Source organism: Calidris pugnax, unplaced genomic scaffold (assembly GCF_001431845.1).
Source record: "Calidris pugnax isolate Ruff unplaced genomic scaffold, ASM143184v1 scaffold8, whole genome shotgun sequence".
In the NCBI taxonomy this organism is placed as follows: Eukaryota; Metazoa; Chordata; class Aves; order Charadriiformes; family Scolopacidae; genus Calidris; species Calidris pugnax.
Window position 1 is genome coordinate 1,105,403 of NW_015090830.1, and position 20,481 is coordinate 1,125,883.

Sequence of the window (20,481 nt, forward strand, 5' to 3'; positions counted from 1 at the left end):
TACAAGGGCAAGAACTGATTTCTTTATTAACCTATTTTACAGACTCTCAAGAGGAAAATGAGTCCTGTCAATGGTTCTTCACTGCATGAGACTAATTTCTTACCAGAGGACATGGCATTATTTCACTTTTACATCTCTCCCTCAAGAATACTCCCTTTGATGAAGTAGTTCAAGGGCAGGCATCCAAAAGTCCGTTGTAGCAAGCTGGAGCAAATGTGTCCAAGCCCCATTAGGACTCCATCAGTAAAAATATACATGGTAAAATTTAGTTTGACAAGAGACACAAATATTTGCATCATCATGGTCCCATGGAGGACAGCACCTTGTACCACTGGCCATTCTCCTTTCAGGTCAACTTGATACAAGTACAAAGAGTATTGCTGAAACAGCCACAAAAGATGGAATTTGTATTATAAGTTTCTGAGGTAGCCAACGAACTATTTTTTTTTAAATCAGATTAAGTAAATTACTTTTTTGGACCTATATAACCTCTTTTAAATACCTACTATACAACAATATATACACCGCCAGACTTTTCTGTAATGATTATTTCAGCTATAAGAAAGAATATTGCAAAAATTAGAAAGGGCTCCCACTTGAAGAAATGACAGAGAAACAGATGACTGCAGTAGATCTGAGGGACAGCCACAGATTCTTAAACAGGGACATTTCAAGATAAAAGCTCGAGGCATGCTCAACACACCTGAAGATCTAGTCAAGGGCATTTATTAGCTGTGCCTGTCAAGCAATTCAGCGCTCCGGAGAAGAATCTCAGACATCAGTCTCTGGAAAAATGCTTTCTGTATTTTTTTTCCCAGGATGCGGTGCATGGTTTTCTTTGGAATAAATATTAATCAGGTTGCTAGTTAGACATCCTATATGTGCATTTGTATGCATACTCATACTGATTCCCTTATCCATTAAAGAACCTGCATAAGTAGTAATCAGATTGGGTGGGAGGTGTGGTAAGCAATCTTAGGAGAAAAAAATATTTTATAGAATTTGCGTGCTTTGAATAAAACCCCAGTTATTTCTTCTGAAGGAATTCTTAACCAGTTACGCAGGCAGCTCATTTGTACATATCATTATTCCATTTCAAATACGAGCTTTAGATTTTACTGGTGCATGGTCCATTGCCAGCAACAGACACACAGGCTCACCAGTAATATGGTACAAAGACGACACACGTGAAGAGAAATCTCTTTATAGCTTTCATTTAAAAATAAAACAGACGAAACTTTAAAACAGGAACATCCCATTCCAACCGAAATTTTAAAATATACTTCCATGCTAAAAGCAAAAGTCTGGATGTGAGCCTCATGGAAGCTGCCAAGTAATAAGAGAAAGAAACTTAATCTTTCACATTACTTGTATCCGTGTCTTTGCTTTCCTGGCTTACATGACTGTTGGCATTTTTACTAGACTGATCTAAATCCTCAATTTTATTTTCTACTTCCACAGCACTGCCTTCCACAGGACTGGGGGAAGATTCTTCACCTATTTCTGCTTCCATTTTCGTGACTAAATCACATTCTTTGTCTTCCACATCCATTCCTTCCTCTGTTTGTGCCAGCCTATGTTGAACTTCTTCCTCTGTTTTACTTTCTGATTCCTCCTCTTTCCTCTTTGCTTTAAACACTTCAACTCCCATCATCCTCAGGTAATGAAGTCTCTCATTCTTGGGCACAAACGCACGGAGTGATGTCTTTCCTTGCCAACCACACAGCACAATAGGGCACTGAAGATCATCAGGTTTTCTACAAACAAGAAGTTACATTTAGTCAACTGTGAGAAAGCTAATCTTCAAAACTTAATTTTATAGCTATATCCTGGTAAATAAAAGCACAATCTTTAACAGTAAATGCATTTTATAACTATTTGTATAGTTATACAAAAGATGCAAGTACACTGGTCTGAGCTTCAATATGTAAACAGGTACCGGTATCTGTAGTCTACAAGCAAGCAAGGAAAAAAAAAAACCAAAAACGCTCAATGCTCTTAAATTTCTGCAACAGGCAAACTAATTTTCTGGCTCTGCTTTCAAAACTAATATAAGCAAAAGTAAGATGAAAGTTTAGATTTAAAAAGTTCCCAAGAACTTCTGATACTACCTACTCAACAAAAATGAACAATGAAAAAGTTAAACTTTTTCTATTTCAAATGCTGGACTTCACAGGGAAACAAACCACGTGTAGTGATACTGTGGACCCCTGGCAGAAGTACCACCTCTCCTTTATAAAGCTAAATCCTACAATTGTTTTAAGAATACACAGGCAAGACAGGTTCTTTCCCCATTATATTCTTTGTATGCTGCCTGGCTTTACCCTTGACCTCACTGCATCTCTATGCCTCCACTCCTGTTTTTGCTGAGTGAAAATAAAATTCTTGTTCAAATTTTAAAACGGTGTAAACGGAAAGCAACACATCTACTTACTCAGGGTCTGGGTCGTACTTCAGAACTATACTTCCCATCGCTGCAGAGAAGGGAAGTCAGGGGAACAAAAAAAAACAAGAGATGTGTTACATTTTAATTTGAAAATGTTCAAGAAAACAAGTTTTTAAACAGCCATACAACATGAGCTGGTTAGCAGTTGTCTACATTAGCACTGCAAACTATAGACAACACCAGATTTTATTCCTCTTTTTTTTTTTTCCAGACTGAACTACCTGCATAGTTACAAAAGCAACTGCGAACCCTGCCTCCTCCCAAATCCCAAATAAACAAATTAAAATACAAAACCACTTAGTGGACTAATTTACTCAGTGAATCCATCCAGGAACTTTTACTTAGGTAAAATTAACATCAGAGTATGCCAGTCCAAACTTTAGAAAAATTGTTCTTCCCATTTTGTCTCAAACACTGAAGTACAAGAAACTAAAACAACATAAACAAAAGACTGAAAAGCAGTCTTCATTTCTTCAAGCCCCCAGTGTAGCAGGAATAAAAATATAATGAGTAGACATTTCTCCCTGTATTTAAGAAAATCAAATCTGAATAACTATATTTGATACATAAAATCATGACCAACAATTGCAGATGACAAACACTTCCAGCTGGAGCACTAACAGGTGTAAAGCTCAGTAGTATATATGAAATTCTTATTCATGAGACATTTTAAATGCTGCCTCACAGCATTGTTTCACAGAAGTCACAAGTTTAGTTACTCTTCTGTTCTCTGGAGTCCATAAACCTTAAAGGCTGTGATCAGAAAAGACTACAGTTTCTAGTAGCACACTGGGTTTCAGTAATGCTTACTTACCTAATTAACAAGTATATTTAAGATAAATTTAATCAAAATTTTTAGCAGTTTATGTGACTATTTTGATCATCTGCCACGTACTGTACAATAATAATTTTGTCATAGTACAAATTAGAAGGCTTACCCATGTCTTTGACCTTCTTCTGTGTTTCACTGCTGAATTTACTTAAGAAAGGATTTTCCTGGGTTAGCAGAATTTTAACATCTTCTATGCAGACATTTATAATCCTTGCATGAATGAATGGGTACAGAGTATAAATTCCCTGTTTAATAAATAAAAATAATTATTTCAAAATGCAATCTCTATTTTCTGAAGGAAAAATGTTAAAAACAGTATGTCCTTTAGCTAGTATCAGAAAAAAAATTCACATTTTAAAACCATACTGGAAAAGCAAATTGTCATTAATCTGACAAAGTTAATGCCAGCTGTGCTATAGGCTCTAGAGGAAACCAAAGTTATCTCCTTCAAAAAACACAATGCTATATAATTACCTCTTGTGCTAATCGGAATGCACATCCAAACTGTTCACCATCACTGTTGCGAGACCAGACTTTTATCCCTGTGTTAATAACCTGCAAACGGCAAAGCCAATAAGCATCATTCAGCAGTATAAATTCTAAATAACCACTCTGAATTTTGCTTTTCCTCAACTCTTTGACTAAAAGGAGGAAGAAAGGATAATTCTGCCATAAAGTTTGTTCATTTGTGCTGGACACTGAATAAAATCCATGTGAAAATTCATTCAAGGGAAAAAGAAATTCCCATGATCAAAACAAAGCTCTCTCTCAATATAAACACCTTTTACTCCTCTCCATGTTGAAAACTGAACACTGTGAGGAAGCGTTAGTCTTAAAATGAGGGCAATGAACTATTAAGGCGTAATTTTTATCTTAGTTTCAATAAGAATTTTCTGTGTGATTCTGGGAAAGTCAATCAAGGACGGGATTTCAAATATGCACAACTGTTTAATATTAGGACACTATATGCTTTGTAGTATTCAAAGTGTCATTGCCTAATATAAGGCACCAGTTTCTTAAATTTTGTCAAGTATGTAGCCATTTCCTGCACGTGGGATAAAAGAATAATTATTTATCCATCTCAAAGATCTGTTGCAAAGGTGTAATGAATATCCTTGGAAATTTTCACGATTTGACTGGGTGAGGCCCCCGAACCACACCTGATGTAGCTTTGACGTTAGCCCTGCCTGGGGCAGGAAGGAAGCTGGAATAGATGACCTTATTCTAACTTAAATTATTCAAAAACTTCCAAGACAAATCTTCAGCATTTGCAAGACATTTTCCATTGGGAATTATATAAAACAAATTATCATTTTTCCCTCTAATTCACAAAACTACTGCTTATCCCATTATTATTCAGCTTAACAACTTCTCAAAATACTCAGATGTTGAAATTACTTTGAAACAATGTCCCCATGTAACACAGCCAGCTAATAATGCAGCTGAAGTTATCTGTTATTTTTGGTAGGCTTTCACAGCTCTTAATTTCATAATTAAGGGGCTCATAAATACAATAGTATCAACGCAAACTTGTGAAGGTACCTAAAGACCAGGTAACAGTGCTGGTACACACACAGCAATTACATATCCCCTTCCTCTACTTTTAAGTTCCCTTCCACCTGCCAAAAAATAAAATTATTTTAATCTTGGAGACTTATTTACCTCTCAGAAACAACTCTTCATTTCTTTAACAGAGGAGGGTTAGAGAGGAAAACATTCATTCAGACCAAAAAAAAAAAAAAGGCCTATCAGATGGGTAAATTTCTATATAATCACTAAGCTTGGCAATGAAGTTTAAGGAGACACCCACTGATGCTTATGATCTCTGTTGTGAAAACCTTAAGAGATTGAACCATACCTTCATCTTCTCACTGTTGTTCAGAAGCACATTCCTTAGCTCCTTAGAAACCATGTACAGCTGCCTCTTCTTCCCTTCTTGAGTTCGAGTCAGTAAATTCATCTTGGGAAATGATGGGTCCAATGCATAAAACTTCCTGCAGCCACAATACTTGTTTTGATTAACTGAACAATGAAATTATATACTCAAAATGCAGGGGTTATCCCATTCCCTCAAGCTATCTCTGCAAACACTTAAAACTTTGAATACAGAACACAAAGATTAGACTTTCTAAGATGCAATTGTATCTGAAAAGACAAGCTGTCACAGACACTAAGATATACTCAAAAATTTCTAGTGCAAACTACAGTGGTCTATTTTCATTTAAGAACAGTTTAAGTGTTGAGGAGAGTGGGATCTGGAACAAAGTCAGGGAAATGTTTTATATAAGACTCATCTTTTGTGCTGAATCGAACTACTAATATTCCTAAACTACTAGCAATCTTAATGCCAGAACAGAAACTTTTTTCTTACTGTATTGGAAGGAACAATGGATCATCTTCAGGGAGAAACACAAAAGGATCTTCTTTAAAACCAAACAACTTCATTTTTTTAGATGGTGGTGGTCTAAAAAAGAAAATACCATTGCATTGCCAATTTTAGTAAAAATATGTGGTTTAAAATGAGTTTAATCAGTTCACTTAGTCAACACTCGCCTTATGGTAACGACAGTAGGCCAGACAGAATACTGACATTTTCCTTTGCTTCACTAAGACAACACTACCCACAATTTAACTTCTTAAAATGAGGAAGTGAAAGCAGTGCTTGAAAACAGAAACCACAAAAACAAGTAAACAGAGATTTCTAGGGCAGTAATTCTGGAGACAGTAAAGATCTTCCAAAGGTCAACTTCTAAAAGTATTTTTTTTCTTAACAGAGAAGAAAGGACTACTATCAGACTTTGCAAATGCTAATAAGAAAAGTTATTTTCCTAACTTGCTGATATGCAAGACAGAAAATGTGGTAATGTAGGACAACTGAGCAAATTCATTAATTCTTCTTGATTGACTTCTAAATGAGTCCAGTAACAAAAGAACTACAGAGTGCTCAGCAATTACAAAGCTGTCACAGGACAAATACTTAGAAATGGTCTCTTACCCACAGACTCCTTCCTTTTTGCTTTGTTCAGTGTCTGAATTCTGCGATTCTTGCATTTTCTTTGACTCTTCATTTTCAGCAAGTGTTGGTTCTTCAGTAATACATTCAGAACCATTATTTGAATTAGCTGCTGTCACTTCAGTATCTCCTGTTCTTTGTGGTAATTTCTGATGAACCTATTTCAAATTACAGTATTTTCAACAAAGCAAAATCAGTATTTAACTTGTAACAAAACGTCCCTATGTTGTCTCTGCATGTGCTTAATTCTTATCAATTTGTACGTGGTTAAACCGATCCATTTAGGGAGCTAATCTGATTACTAAATCAAGATACCACTGTAAATTGCATTTACCTCTAGTATACTGATCTGGACAATTTCTTACCAACTGTCCAAGAAAGCTATTTTTATACTATTTACAAATTCACGTTCAAGCACTCAAAGAGAAGACTATTTTAAGTCAGGATCTGCTGCTTTTCTTCTGGCACTCCACGTGACACACACATCCTCCTGCTGCACACTTTCTGTAAGAGTGCCACAACAATAAACTTAGAATAGCATCAATGATTTGGATAGTGCTTGCTTCTGAATAAATGCTTTTTCCTTACTGCCACATACATTTTACTCCATAAGGTGTTCTAATGAAGCTAATTAAATAAACAGAAACAGCTAAAAGGGATTCACACAGTAAGTTTCTCTCAAATACATGAACAGTCTAAGAGATCAAATAAATCATGTCAACCTAAAATCCGGTTGACAGGATTTTAAAGACAACTGACAACAAATGGATTAAAGTCAGATGGCTGAAGCTGCTGCCGCTGCTACTAACAGTTTTACATCCATTCCCTCTGCTGCTGATCTGCCTGACTAATCTAGCAGTGAATCACTCCTGAGCAACCAACCAGAGTCAGATAAACTGAAATCAGAATTAGCTTACAACACAAAAACACCTTTAGCAGAGGGACCACACACAGCTCAAGAAAGCGACAACTTTAGCGACCCAATCTAATCTGCTTCTGTAATTCTTTCAAAGCCTTAATTTTAGGTTCAAATTTTATCTTGCTATTTTACTATGATTACAAAATTTCCTCTCTCTTTTTCTTTTTCCTATTTTAAGAAATTAACTTTTAAATTCTTACGTTCTATAGGAGTTTATTTTTAATTAATACACTGAAGTAAAACTGAAGGGCAGATACAAACCAGTTATAGTACGTTTTCTATTACGTAAGCTTTCAAGAAAATGCCAGAAACATTATTAAAAGTTAACATTTTAGCTCTTTTAAAAGAATTTACCTTAGGCTGGCGTTTATTCCATGGCATTGGAGATTTTTTTATTAACACAGCCACAAAGAAACCTCCCGTGTTCTGGTGATGTGGCAATATCCTAAGACTAGGGGGAAAAAAAAATAAAACGTTGCCATGTATTCATCATCAGTATTCGGGCTCTCACAAAGTATTAGAAGTGTCACATTTATATTTACTTTCAGGGTAGACTAAGTATTCCTAGTAGGACTGTGCAGATTTAATTTACCAGGCTAGAAACAGGATCTAAAATAGAGCATTCTGGCAAAATAACTTGCATCAGTGCAACGCATTCGTTTCACCATTCACATCTAAGCTTTAATGACTCATTTCTAAACACTATTTTTAGAATAGCTATGAAATAGCTATTTTCATAGAAAATAAATCACACTGTTAAAATGTTAAAGTTTCACATACTTTTCCAGTACTTTTGGCTATGCATCTGTATTGGATGCAAAGAATTTGACCCGTTTGTGTGAGCACTTATTCCTTGTAAGAAACTTTCAATAATTAGTCTCAGTTCACTGGAATTTAAATATTGTGTACTGCCATTACATATGAAGCAATCAAAATATACTCCGAGCTACACAAGTGAAGGTCTATAATACAACACATTCCTAATCTGACTGAATTATGATTTGCCCACCACCATTCAAGGTAACCATCAAAAAAACTCAAAAACCTATTCTGGGGAAACTTACCAACGCTCTAGATTCATTGCCTTTAGCTTCTCTTCATCTTTTATTGGAAACATGGTGGGACGTATTTGTGTTTGTCTATTTGAAGGCACATCTTTCCACTCTTCAAACCACTGTCCATCTTTCAGCATTACCTTCAAATGAGTAAATATAAATACTGTGAACAATATGGGTCACCATTTTATAAGTTTTAATTAAAATACTTTCAAACCAAGGTTCAGGTGCCAAGAAGAGAAGTTACTTGCTGGTATAGTAAATTAAGTTATTTAAAGTGTATTGATCCTATGTGCATTTTACATGTGCATTTATGCACAGGAGATGCTTGCCAACTGTACCTCTTTGCTCCAGTTTTTATGCTTCAAAAGTGTGCAGTTAAGTAAAGATCAACTACAGTGATCTCTGTTAACCTTTCAGAACATATAGAACACCAAAACCCCAAAGGAAGGACAGTGGTAGAATACACAAGATTACCATCAGATTTAGGACACATTCCTTCTTTTTCCCTGGCTTTGAGGCACTCTGCTACAGGTAGCTTCCCAGCAGTATGCAAAGGAAAAGAGCTACTGCAGCCTAGCAGAGATCAGAAACAAGGAATCCCAATTTCATTACGTTAGAAAGATGTCAGAGTGCAACACAACAGCTTGGTAAGCATACAGCCCCATGACATAGCCCTACACAGGTCGCAGAGAGAGGTGTTTTCAAGGGAAGTTACTGACAAACCATGTCCCTATGAATTTTCTAATGCCTGTGTCTTTATCCAGGACTCAGAACACATCTATGAATCCACTGAATGTACTGTGTGGGCATAACATCACCTCATTCCATCTAAAGGTCAAAGCTTTTGAAGGACCCTTAAAATACAAGCAGAAGGTTAGAGCCACAACTCTTGTAGCGAGGAATTTTGAATGCTCTTTAAGCAAGAATACCAAACTGGAAAGAAACAGGGAAGATTTTACTTCAGAAGTCTAGACACTTGGTTCTGTACTGGACTCTAGGGCTGTAAGAAAGGTCATGTCCAGGAATGTGTAGGCAAATGTACAAAATTAATGACTGAAATGAAGGCCTGTTTTTGTTGTTACAGCAAAAAAACAGACAAGTCACAGTGATGGTGACTTCAGGACAGAAAATTACGATGAACTGTTTTCATACACACCACTGTGATTGACTTGGAGGTTTAATGAAGTGTTCTACTGGAAACAGAAATGTAAGATTTATCTAGATTAGAATTTCACTAAGAACGTTAGAAGACAGATTTCAGCGTCATGAAGTCAGGCATTTCTCAGCCACTGATCAGATCACACCTAAAGTACTGTGCCTTTGCACGTTCCTGAAATAGAAATGACTGTACTTGCAGAATTAGTATTTCAAGTCCAAATATGCTCCATGTCATACTGCTACACGGAGAGAAGACAGACTGTCACTCTGAACTACTCTTCCTTGGAAGTCATGACTTCAACTTGAGAGAAACAACCAGTGGGACTGATAAATAACTGGAAGTGCAAACAAGTCTACTACTATTTTGGATGCTAGAATAACTGCCTAACAGCCCTGCTCTGTCCAGTTTTGGCTTGCCAGCCTAACCACAGACTGTAACTGGTAGGATGAAAAAGCATCAAAGAGCACGCTGAATGAACTCTTCTCTATTGGATATTTCACTAGCCTCTTGCTAGGGTAGAATGAAGATTAAAAGTGTTGTAGAAGTAGGGTATCAGATCTGGAGTTAAAAAGGTCTTTTCCCTTCAACTCTCAAGTTCACTTATCACCTGGCTTAAGGAGAGAGTACTGAATGCTACTTTCAAGCAGTTGAAAGAACAAAACCTTATTTTTAATTTGCTGGTTCCAAAGATTTACAGTCAACTGATGTTCAGGAGTATTCAACGTAATCACTAAGTCACAGAGCTCCCACTGAACAGACGTTTCACCAAGAAACAAAAGACTAGACCAAGTAAAAACAGCACCAAAACAAACAAATGCATTCACTGACAAGCTAGCCAATGAGGCTTGAAAAAATACAGTCACAGCAAGTAAGGGCTGAAGAAAGTCTTGCAAACTTTCAACCCATTTTATTAGCCGACTTCTTAGAATACCCATTATGGAGGTTTATATTCCAGCTGCAAACACAGTAATAAATGTTACAGGGAATGTAATATATTCTTAGTGATCCTTCTATAAATATGTTTTGTATCTTTATGCAGAAAAAAAAAGTAAATTTAACATTATAGAGTTATGCATTTTACATTTATCCTTCAGGTACAAGCAAGCCATTTAAATTTTTGGAACGGTAAGAAGAAAGAAATCAGCTATTTCCAATGGCAGAACATCAGCAAATCTTTATTCCATGCACCTTGTTCATTAGCCTAGACACAGGCATAAACCTGCAGACTGCAATTGCAAGAGACCAGAGAAACGGTGAGAGAAGAGAGAACGACCAATTGTGTTGCAAAGGCACGCACTCATTATTAAAATTTTATCAGAGCCTCTTTCCCTACTCCCAGGACAGCCTTCAACTCATCTTGACTATACTCTTAACAAGAAGCTGAAGAAGCTTTGGATTTTTTTGCCTGTCCCTACTAGTCTCTTTCCAGAAATGAAATCACATAAAGCCTGGAACAAAATACAGGATTCTATTAATATTCTAGGATTACTCACATCACTGCAGATTTTATGGCTTATTTCCAGAAAGGGTTTAACGGCTTTTACTTCCAAATGATTCAAGTAGACCAGCTCAAGAACTGTAGTATCTAATGCTCACAGACTGCAATGATGGAGGAGGAATAACTTTAAAAGTGGCTGAAATTATGTTGCCATCTACAGGCCACATACATACAACGGAAAAGGGAATTATATTAAGAAAGTATAGGAGACAGAGCAAAGAAAGCTGGAGGAAAATAGGAGAACAGATGAGCTTACCATCAGAAAGATTTTTAGCCCTCTCCCCTACAATGCTATCTTGTCTAAAACTCTAAAAAGCAAATCACTACCAATACTTCAACTTAATCTGTTTTGAAATGTTACACTTCAAAATTTCCCTAATTAACACTCTACCACAGACCACGAACTTCACAGAAATACCGGGTAAGTACCTTCCAGTTTGTAATTCCTGGCATCCTCTTCAAACCTGGTAACTCAGAAGAGACATCAGCAAGTTCTAAGGCACCTGAAACACCAAGAACATAAACATTCTTGAAAACAGAATTTGAGAGTTGTGTTCCCAACTAATGTTCATAAAACCAGTTTTTCTTCAAATTTTAAGACCATTTTAAGACTATTGCTTTTTAAACACTTCAAGGAACAAGAAGTTATACAATTCCCACCAGGTAACTTATCAAGAAAGATGGTAAGAATGACTAACTATAGAAGTTTGCAACCTATAATTCAACCAAAATAGAATAGTTAGGTACTTTTTTGTAGCAGCTGCATACAGTAATACTCTACAACCTGCATCATTAAACATCAGCGTTCCAAGCAATACAGTCACAGAAGTTTTTATTCTCACTTAATCAGTGTAGTAAATCCAAATACAAGGTAAGTATTTTCCAGAGAAGTACTCTTTTGGGATGGCTGAGCCTTTAAAAATGTTTGGTATTTATGAACTTACAATCTTCATATACTCCAGTGTGAAAGAAAAAAGAATTTATTATTTTTTAAATGGAAAATTCCAAACTGTTTAACTGTAAGGCAAGTGCTATCAACTTAACGGGACAAAAGGCTCTGTGCCTAAAATATGTCAGATTACTAAAAGAAACATCAACAGAGTATATTTTTTTTAATTTATTATTGAATAAAAACTTTAAGCTGCCCCAAATCCAGAAATAATGATATAACAACTTACTGTTTAAATAGCTGATCTCTCTAGAGAAGAATAACCTTAAAACTTCTTTTTGTGATTCTGAAGACTTAGTTATTTAACAATTAGGTAGGCTTTTCCTCATGTTGTACACAATTTATCAACCTGTTCTACATGACTAACCATTTGCTTTTACAGTGACATTTTAAGCAAGTCTTTTAAATAAATGAAAAAGTGACATATGAATTCATAGACAAATTCCAAAATGACATTTCAAATCTGATTAAACTTGATGCTTGCATCTGTCCTTTGAATATTCCTGCCTACCTAAAGCATGACTTCAACCGATGCCTCAAGACTACATCAGACTGATCAGGCACTAAACTTAACTCTGGTGTACTCCAACCTCCAATAAGCCAAGCATACCATAATTTACCGGAAACATGTCTATGTTGTTCTTTCACTCAGTCTGCCAAAGAAACAAGCTCTAAATAAAAATGTCTTTTGAGTGGAAATTAAATAGTCAATTTCTAATTATCTGCAGGCATTTTAGCTAAACTGCTGTTTCAGGGACAATGAAATTTCACATATAATTTGGGGCCAGAATAGTGACTGGCACAAAGAAAACATTACACAGAACAGGCTACTCTACTTCCAGAACCAGCTCAGCTCCAGGAGCAATAGAGCTGCTTCTGCTGTGTACAAGGCTCAATTTAACAAAGTCTGTGGAACTTTTAATGCAAAATCCAATTAAATGTCTCCAAACTTCAGGTTAGTGACTCAGAAAAAAAGTGTCCATCAACTCAAGACAAGAAATTTGGTCTACTAAGCCCTACTATCACAAACCGATGCAGTGCAGTTTCCCAGCTCATCTCAATCTTTCCATCTCTTGTTACTTCAGATGATGGATATTAAGCAAGCCTTTATATGCAAGTCAAAAGCATAAAACTATCTGGGGCTTAAAAGACATTGGAATTCCAAGCATGTCAAAATACACGTCAAAGGATGCTAAAGGTATTGGTCAAAGGATGCTAAAGGTATTGGTGACTCCCACCTACTGGTACACAATAACATTCCTCTAATTACTTAAGGATGCTCTGGGCTTTTTACTCCTACAGCATACAGCAGGGATGTTCCATGCCCTGTTTTCCAAAGGAAACACGAATGTCAGACATGAACTCCAACCAGTGGCATCAGTTAGCAGAAGCCAGATAACACAGACTGAATTCCATTGATCTGTAGAAGTCTTTTGTTTATCATTAACGCAACTTCAGGTTTTATATTCACACTCCCTTTAGGCTTATTTACAAAAACTGCTCATATTGACACCAATGAAATCCTACTGGTATAAAAAAACAGCTGCAGCTTTGCATACTAGGAGCATGTTACCTACACTGAGCTTATTAAAAGTACTATCATACACATACCCTTTTGGGGGCTAAATAAAAAAGATTTCCCCACTCCGTGCAAGCTTGCATTCTCACCTTGACTCTTTTCCAGCAGAGACGCAATCACAGCTTCATTTTCGATAGGATTCAACGAGCACGTAGAATATACCATTCTCCCACCTTCTGCCAGCTGTTCAACACCACGGGTTGCAATTCTTAGCTGCAATCTAACAGAACACTCTTGGTCTAGCCAGGTATCATTCAGGAACCAGAAAGATTTGCCATCAAATTTCTTACAGGTGAAGTTATATTGCAGACACGTAACTCTCCATGGACTACACCAGCACTCACTGGGTTCCACAGCTGCCACCAGCACACATCTTAAAGTCAGTTTTAAACTAAGTCAGCTTAGTGCAGTCTCTGCTGCAGAAACACCCAAATTACACCTATTAAAACAGCAGTTAAGTCAAACATTAACACTACTGCATGATAACTTTTAACATAACATTCTGTATTTTGCTCTTTCTAGTGCCCTATCAAGTTTATTATAAAGTACTCAACCCTAGAAAAATGACCCCTCAAAACCTAACTCTTCTTCTCAGAAATCTAGAGTTAAAATGAGGAACAATCTAACTATTACAAATATTATGGACAACACAGATTAACTAGCAGTGGCCTTCTGAGAAAAGTATCACTGAGCTGGATCATGAGCTTATACTTACAACTAAAATAAAACCTGTAATTATGAACGAGTTGTCAAGCTGTAACGAGTCACCATAGGTCAGCAGAGTCACAGTAACTGACAGCATTCCCAGCTTGTTACAAACGCGCAGTGAAGCGTTCAAAGCTTTTTCATCTGTGTTTAAATTACTGCTTTTTACCACGTGCCTGCACTACGCTAAGTACTCACTCACCAACAGTTAACATAAATCAGTCCCAGGTAACTAAAACTGTTTATGTATGATCTCTAATATTCTAAAGACTTTAAAACATTACTATTAAATTTTCCAAGTTTCTGTACTTTCCAATGGTACTTTACCTGCCTAAACAGTAAGAATCCCAACCAAATGATTAATTCTCTGTTTTATTAGCTACCTTGTCTAAATCAGTTCAATGAGCATTAATATGTCAGATATTCATAAGAATACAAGCAACTTAGATTCACACACTCCACTGCTCACATCTGAAATACTGCACTTTCTGTGAATAGCACAATAAACTCTTGATTAGAGAGAAAAGCAACTCTTCTCGGTCTCTGCTTTGTCACATATTAACATGTGAATGCATGCAGATGTTAAGTATAGGGAAAAAGGAGGAGACAGAAATGAAAGAAGTGCAGATGCATAATAAACATTTTTACCCATGGAGCTGCAAACTGTTTTGTGTTGTCCACTTCTTCCATACATCAATGTTTTTCCTCATGGTTCCATCTCCACTGTAACAGAGATTGAATTGATTTGTATTATTCATATCCAAGTCACTTACAGCAGCAAAAAATTAAAGACTCCCTCTCCCATGTTTAGTAGCCCTCCTGTGCTCTACAGTTTGTTTCTACACTATCTTTGTATTTCAGTATCCCAAGTGTAGGTTTGAAATTTGAGGCCCTTCAGCTGACAAAATTTAAGTACCACTCGGAATGAAAAAAAGCTCACCTTAACTTGGTATCCCCTTACCCAAGGCAGTTTAAGGCATTCACCTGTTTTGGAAATGACTATAAATCATAACTCCCTAAGCAACTCAAGCAGCATAACTCAGTAACACAAAAATTCTAGCACTGCACTTCGTACAAAAAAAATCTGTGTACTGAAGATTACATGCAAGATACCTGCAGGGGACGTCACATAAAATCCTGTCGTAGAAAAGGACCTCTTTTCTTCCATCAACATCTATTTGTAGATTAGGAATGCTGGAGGCATCATGATTTACCACCATGATGCATGGACTGTTTAATCTCTTAGCCTGATGAACCAACAAATAGCAGCGCTTGTTGTCGACATCATTAGCAATTACAAAACCCTCTGGGAACATAAAAGAGTGGGAAGATGCTTTACTATTCAACAGCTAAATACTTTTACATAGTTTAGTGCCTTACCTTCAAAGCTGTATAAACCTTTCACTAGAGATTTTTACTTAAAAGACTGCTTATGATTGCTTATTATGCAATAAGACACAACAAAAGGCCCTTCAACTTTTCAATTTAAAGTAACAGAGAAAACCTCCACTGCCACCAATCTCTGTACATCAGCAGATTTTCAGCAGAACATTGAAAGAATCCACTGCCCCAAACTTCACCATTTCTACAGGCAGTATTTTCTGTAAGCATCTAACTGAAAAGATTTTGAAGCTTAAGAAAAAAAAAAAAAATAAATATCATGACCGTTTTAAATCTAAAGCAGCTTAATCCAGTTTTTGCAGCATACCACTAAAACACAGGGGCTCATGGGCCACATCTACTAAGTAAACCTGATTCATATACAAAAATTAAGCTCTAATTACATCTACTGTAGTCTGAATTGGAAAGATGTATATATCTGTTGCATCCATCTCTCTCATTAAAGCCAAGGAAGCCCACAAAGTTTCAAGGAAAAGGTACTTCCCATCTCATATCACTCAAACACTTCGGGAATTCAATATGTAGTTAAATGCAGCTACTTATCTGTGATATTAAAAATAATCTTCTACCAGAAAAAGCGGGAATTCAAAGTCAAAAAGTTTTTGGTAGTTTTTCCATACTTACTGGGAAAAGGAACATTCATGTCCGCGTGCAACATTTCAATGAGTTGTGCAGTCTTAGATCCAGGTGCAGCACACATATCTAGAATCTACAAATACCAGAAAGTTTAAAAAAACAGTCCTGGCTTGTATTTTTAAGTACTTGAGAAATTTACTATGTGTTCTTGTTTAAATTAAATATTTTTGCACACAGTTGCAGAATTATGGTTGTTCAGGACACCGATTTGCAAAATGACAAATGTACAAATCTGTTCTTTGTATCTATCACAGAATGGAGGTTTATCTCTCAGTGTCTAAAATTCAGAAAGCATTTTGGTTTGTAGGGAAGGAATACATCAGCTGAAATAAATCCGAAAGAGGAATCTGAATATAGATATGGGGATATGGTCCTTCTATCAGCTCACAAGCAATTCTGACTGAAGTTAACTGGAACTTTACATACGCATAAACATTAAGGGCAAAGTTATGTTCAAGAGCAAGTAGTGCTTTTCTTTAACTATTAGTAAATTAGAGACTATCCAACACAGTTGATTATATAGATTTAAAAAAAATGAACTGCTATCCCTCCCCACACATTTGCATTTTCATGCAAAAAATCAGGGCAGCATAAACTGTTTGTTTCTATATCCTGGAAGAAGCACTTGGGAAGTATTTCAACTGCTCTCAGGCAGCAGAACAGAGCAGCACAGGTACCAGCACCTGATTTCTAGCATATTTCTCTCTCCTGGTTCATCACAAACTCGGCTTGTGATGGCGTCATTCATGGAGTCACTTTCAGTGAAAACCATTTGAGAGCTAACACTATTTTCTTAAGTGAGGAAGCTTAAGAGTCTTTCCTCTTGTCTAGTTACAGATTTTCAGAAACACATGACTATTTACCTTCTGGACCTTTAGCTCCAGTAAAAGTTAGCTGAAGTCGTGCAACAGGAGAAAAGACGCGGACGAATCTGCTCTGATCCTAACACAAGCCGCTGGCACGAACAAGACTAAATGGGCAGACAGACCCCAGAAGCATTTACTGAGAGCTCCAGAGAGCACGTGGTACGTGCCACCGTGTAGCAGCATTAATGCATCATGAACCACTCAGTACAACAGTGTCATACCTGCTGCTTAAAGTAACAATTCTACTTACTTTTGTAGATAACACAAAAGATAATGAAGAATAATCAAGCCTAAATGTGCTCTAGAATTGTCCAGCTAGCTCACGGTGAGGCAAAACTGAATTGTGAAAAATAGTTTGAAAATGAACAGAACTACACAGAGGTCTGACAGTCCTCAAGCTGATCCTTCTGTAAGGTACGAATCAGCACGTAAGACCACGATGCACAGAACATGCTGTTTAAGCATGAAAAGTAACCTGCAATTCTGGTCATAACAAGCAGCTCAGAAAATAAGGCACTAAGTACCATAAAAAGTCCTAAATGACAGCAGCCAAGGCAGTGCTACAGCACCTATTTGCTGTCTTGTCACAAGAGACGATAAAGAGACTATTCTGAGTCTGATTTATGAGGAAATGTATGAAATCTTACAGGCATTTCTGGAAAGTGTTCATGAAATATAGTCACTGAAGTTAAACTTTCAATGCGAAAAACTCATACTGCTATCCTAGTATACGTAATATAAATAAGGTGTGTGCAAAAATATTCTCACTATTTGCGTTTTACATTAAGTCGATGACATTCGCTACCTGTTCAACTCCAGACAAAATGCAAAATGCACCTGTGACATATTAGGGCTGAACCTATCACTCAATTCTTTATTTGTTTAAGAGAGGTGAGAAGACCTTGCCCCACATAGCATAGCCATCAGCCCCAGGTCATGCATTGGATTGGGGTGAGAGCAGGAGAAAAACTGAAAAGTTATTTCTACTAAATAACATTAATATAAAAACAAGCATGTATGAATGAGTCTCTAAAACACATGACATTTAAGTCAGAAGTTTGAAAAACTTGAAATTTTAAGATACGTCATGAAAAATTCAAGAAAGAAGTGCACAACATGGTTGCTTGAGATAGCAAGGCACTTCTAAATAGCTCATTAAACAGATTAAGAGAATGAGGACACCTGACAGATACATTACGCAAACAAACGTAGTGTATGAAAACATCACTAAGGTTAGAACTGGAAGTTTGCAACCAGATATCCCTGTTCCTACAATCTGCCATTCAACAATATCACAGGCATTCCTTAAGCACCTCAGTTAACATTTGCAATCTATACTCCTTACCTGCTGTCAACAGCATGTTTCAGCTCACCGTAATTATTTTGCCTAGCAGACTTATAAAGCAGAAGTTTGCAACTTCTACAAAAGGCAGAGAGGGGTGGAAATACCTGGTTAAAGAACATTATCATTCATATCTGGAAAAGTTCTCAGTGTAATGGGTAGCAGGAAGTTAAAAACAGTCACCTTATTTTAAAAGGGGCTTGAAACACGAATATGTAACTGAGATGTAGCTAAATACATCTACACATTACATACTTTAGTATGGAACTACTTAAAAACTAACTGGTTTTTTTACAGGATATTACATAAAGCTGAAAAGGCAGATATTCCCCTGGCACTGTATTGTAATCTGAACACTAGCTGATGCTGTGGTTTACATACACAAAGCATAAAACATAGCAACATGAAACATGATTTTGTGTATCAGCATTGACACTGCTGTTGTAATTTGTAATCAGACTAACTTTCAGGAAAAAACTCTAATACACAGTATATTCTAGAGTTACCTTATGATGAGGGTTTACATTAAGCAGCAGAGGTGGGATCATACTAACAGCCTCCTGACGACTGATATTTCCCTTGAAAGGAAAAAACAAAAGCAAAAGAAACTCCATTTTATTAAATTCCCAAGAAACATATTTCTTTTGCAAAAAAAGAAAAAACATTAAATGTCTATGTAGCAAAACAATAAAGTAAATAGAAGCACACTATTATAAATTTAGGATTAAATTTTATTTGTGTTTAACAAACAAAATCACAGTATTTCATGCAATTGCAATTTCTGAAAATGGCAAATTTACTCCAATTTTATTCATTCCACACATGTAGTTTCTGCTCAAGAGGCGAGAAACTGGCTTCGATTAAGTAGGAAACACCATGATTAAAAGTGTCAGTATGTATACATGTCCACTTCTTACGAGACTTAAACATCTGTTTTCTAACAGGACCTAATTATTTTACAGGGACCCATTTTCATGTTCTCAAAGAATCCAAAAAAAATGCTATTAATTTAGAAGAAATATCTGTGACTGTGGTTATGTGCCAGCTTCACAGGATGAATCACTCTCAACAGCAACATAAAATCCAGATTCTTCTGAGCTACTCAATTTCTAAGAGAAAAGTTACAGTCTCAATTTCTCACAATACAGTTAAATAAACCGCTGGTTGGGCTATTAAATAAAAAAACAAAAGTCAAGATGTATTTAAAACTTACACATTCTGTCTCGCTAACCAGAAACTGATGAAACTTCTCCAGCTGCGGTGACTTGCGTAGGATTTTCCTGCTCAAGTTAGTGTGCCACGCCAACTCCTCTGGGTACCTGGGGGGGAGAGAAGGGGGAAAGGGGCAGGAGAATGAAACCCGGCACTTCTTCACGGGGGGCTGGATGCCAGGAGGAACCCGCAGGGTTGGCTGCCTCCCTTCCCCCTCACCCACCAGCTCAGCGCCTGCGGCATCTCCACTTTTTGGCCGTCGACCTCCAGGTCCTGCAGCTCTCTGAAGTACTTCTCCTTCAGGCAGTGCAGGATCTCTTTGGCGTGGCTGCAGGGGAGAAGAGACAGCCAGAAGAGGACCGTGTGGAGAGATACACGCACACACACACACACACAAACCCCTCCGGGCCTCCTCCGCGGCAATAACTTGCCAGCCGGGCCACTGCTCGCCTCCCGGGGCCCCGCGCCCGTCCCCCAGGTCCCCCCTACCTCCGGTAGCCGGTGATGCGCAGGGTGGCGGGCAGCGGCTCCCTCAGCGCCGCCATGAAGTCGTCCCACTCGCCGGCGGGGACGATGCCCAGCTCCCGGTAGTACCGCTCGAACAGCTCGTTCTCCTTCACGATCTCCGGGTAGCCACCGGCCCAGCCCTGGAAAGCCCCACCGACACCGTCAAGCTCGGCGGCCCTACCGCCTCCCCTCCCCCCCCTCCCCGCTCCGGCCCGGTCTCTCACCGCTTGGTCGCCGCCGCCGCCGCTGTCGCCCCGCTCCTGACGCTGCTGCTGCTGCTGCTGCCGGCGGCGGTCGCGCGCCCGGCGGCCCATGGCGGCCAGCCGCCGTCCCAGCCCCCCCACCCGCCCCGCCGTCGG

The 20,481-nt window shown here is 37.7% G+C and overlaps 2 protein-coding genes across 2 annotated transcripts in view; one reads left to right on the top strand and one right to left on the bottom strand.

Annotated features, from left to right (window-relative positions):
* Positions 1-20,445, bottom strand: NSUN2 (NOP2/Sun RNA methyltransferase family member 2). Its single transcript, XM_014941074.1, has 19 exons — positions 20,347-20,445; positions 20,105-20,262; positions 19,839-19,943; positions 19,617-19,722; positions 18,910-18,981; positions 16,184-16,268; positions 15,272-15,464; positions 14,807-14,881; positions 13,543-13,673; positions 11,355-11,428; positions 8,275-8,405; positions 7,565-7,661; positions 6,274-6,449; positions 5,650-5,742; positions 5,137-5,272; positions 3,753-3,833; positions 3,385-3,523; positions 2,435-2,474; positions 1-1,757 (listed from the first exon to the last, which is right to left on the bottom strand). The coding sequence occupies exons 1-19, from the start codon at positions 20,434-20,436 to the stop codon at positions 1,352-1,354; spliced, it is 2,388 nt and encodes a 795-aa protein (XP_014796560.1). The 5' UTR covers positions 20,437-20,445; the 3' UTR covers positions 1-1,351.
* SRD5A1 (steroid-5-alpha-reductase, alpha polypeptide 1 (3-oxo-5 alpha-steroid delta 4-dehydrogenase alpha 1)) overlaps positions 20,435-20,481 on the top strand; it is a 14,820-nt gene continuing 14,773 nt past the window's right edge. The window contains 1 exon segment of the mRNA XM_014940764.1: positions 20,435-20,476. Within this exon segment, the coding sequence (XP_014796250.1) occupies positions 20,435-20,476 (42 nt within the window).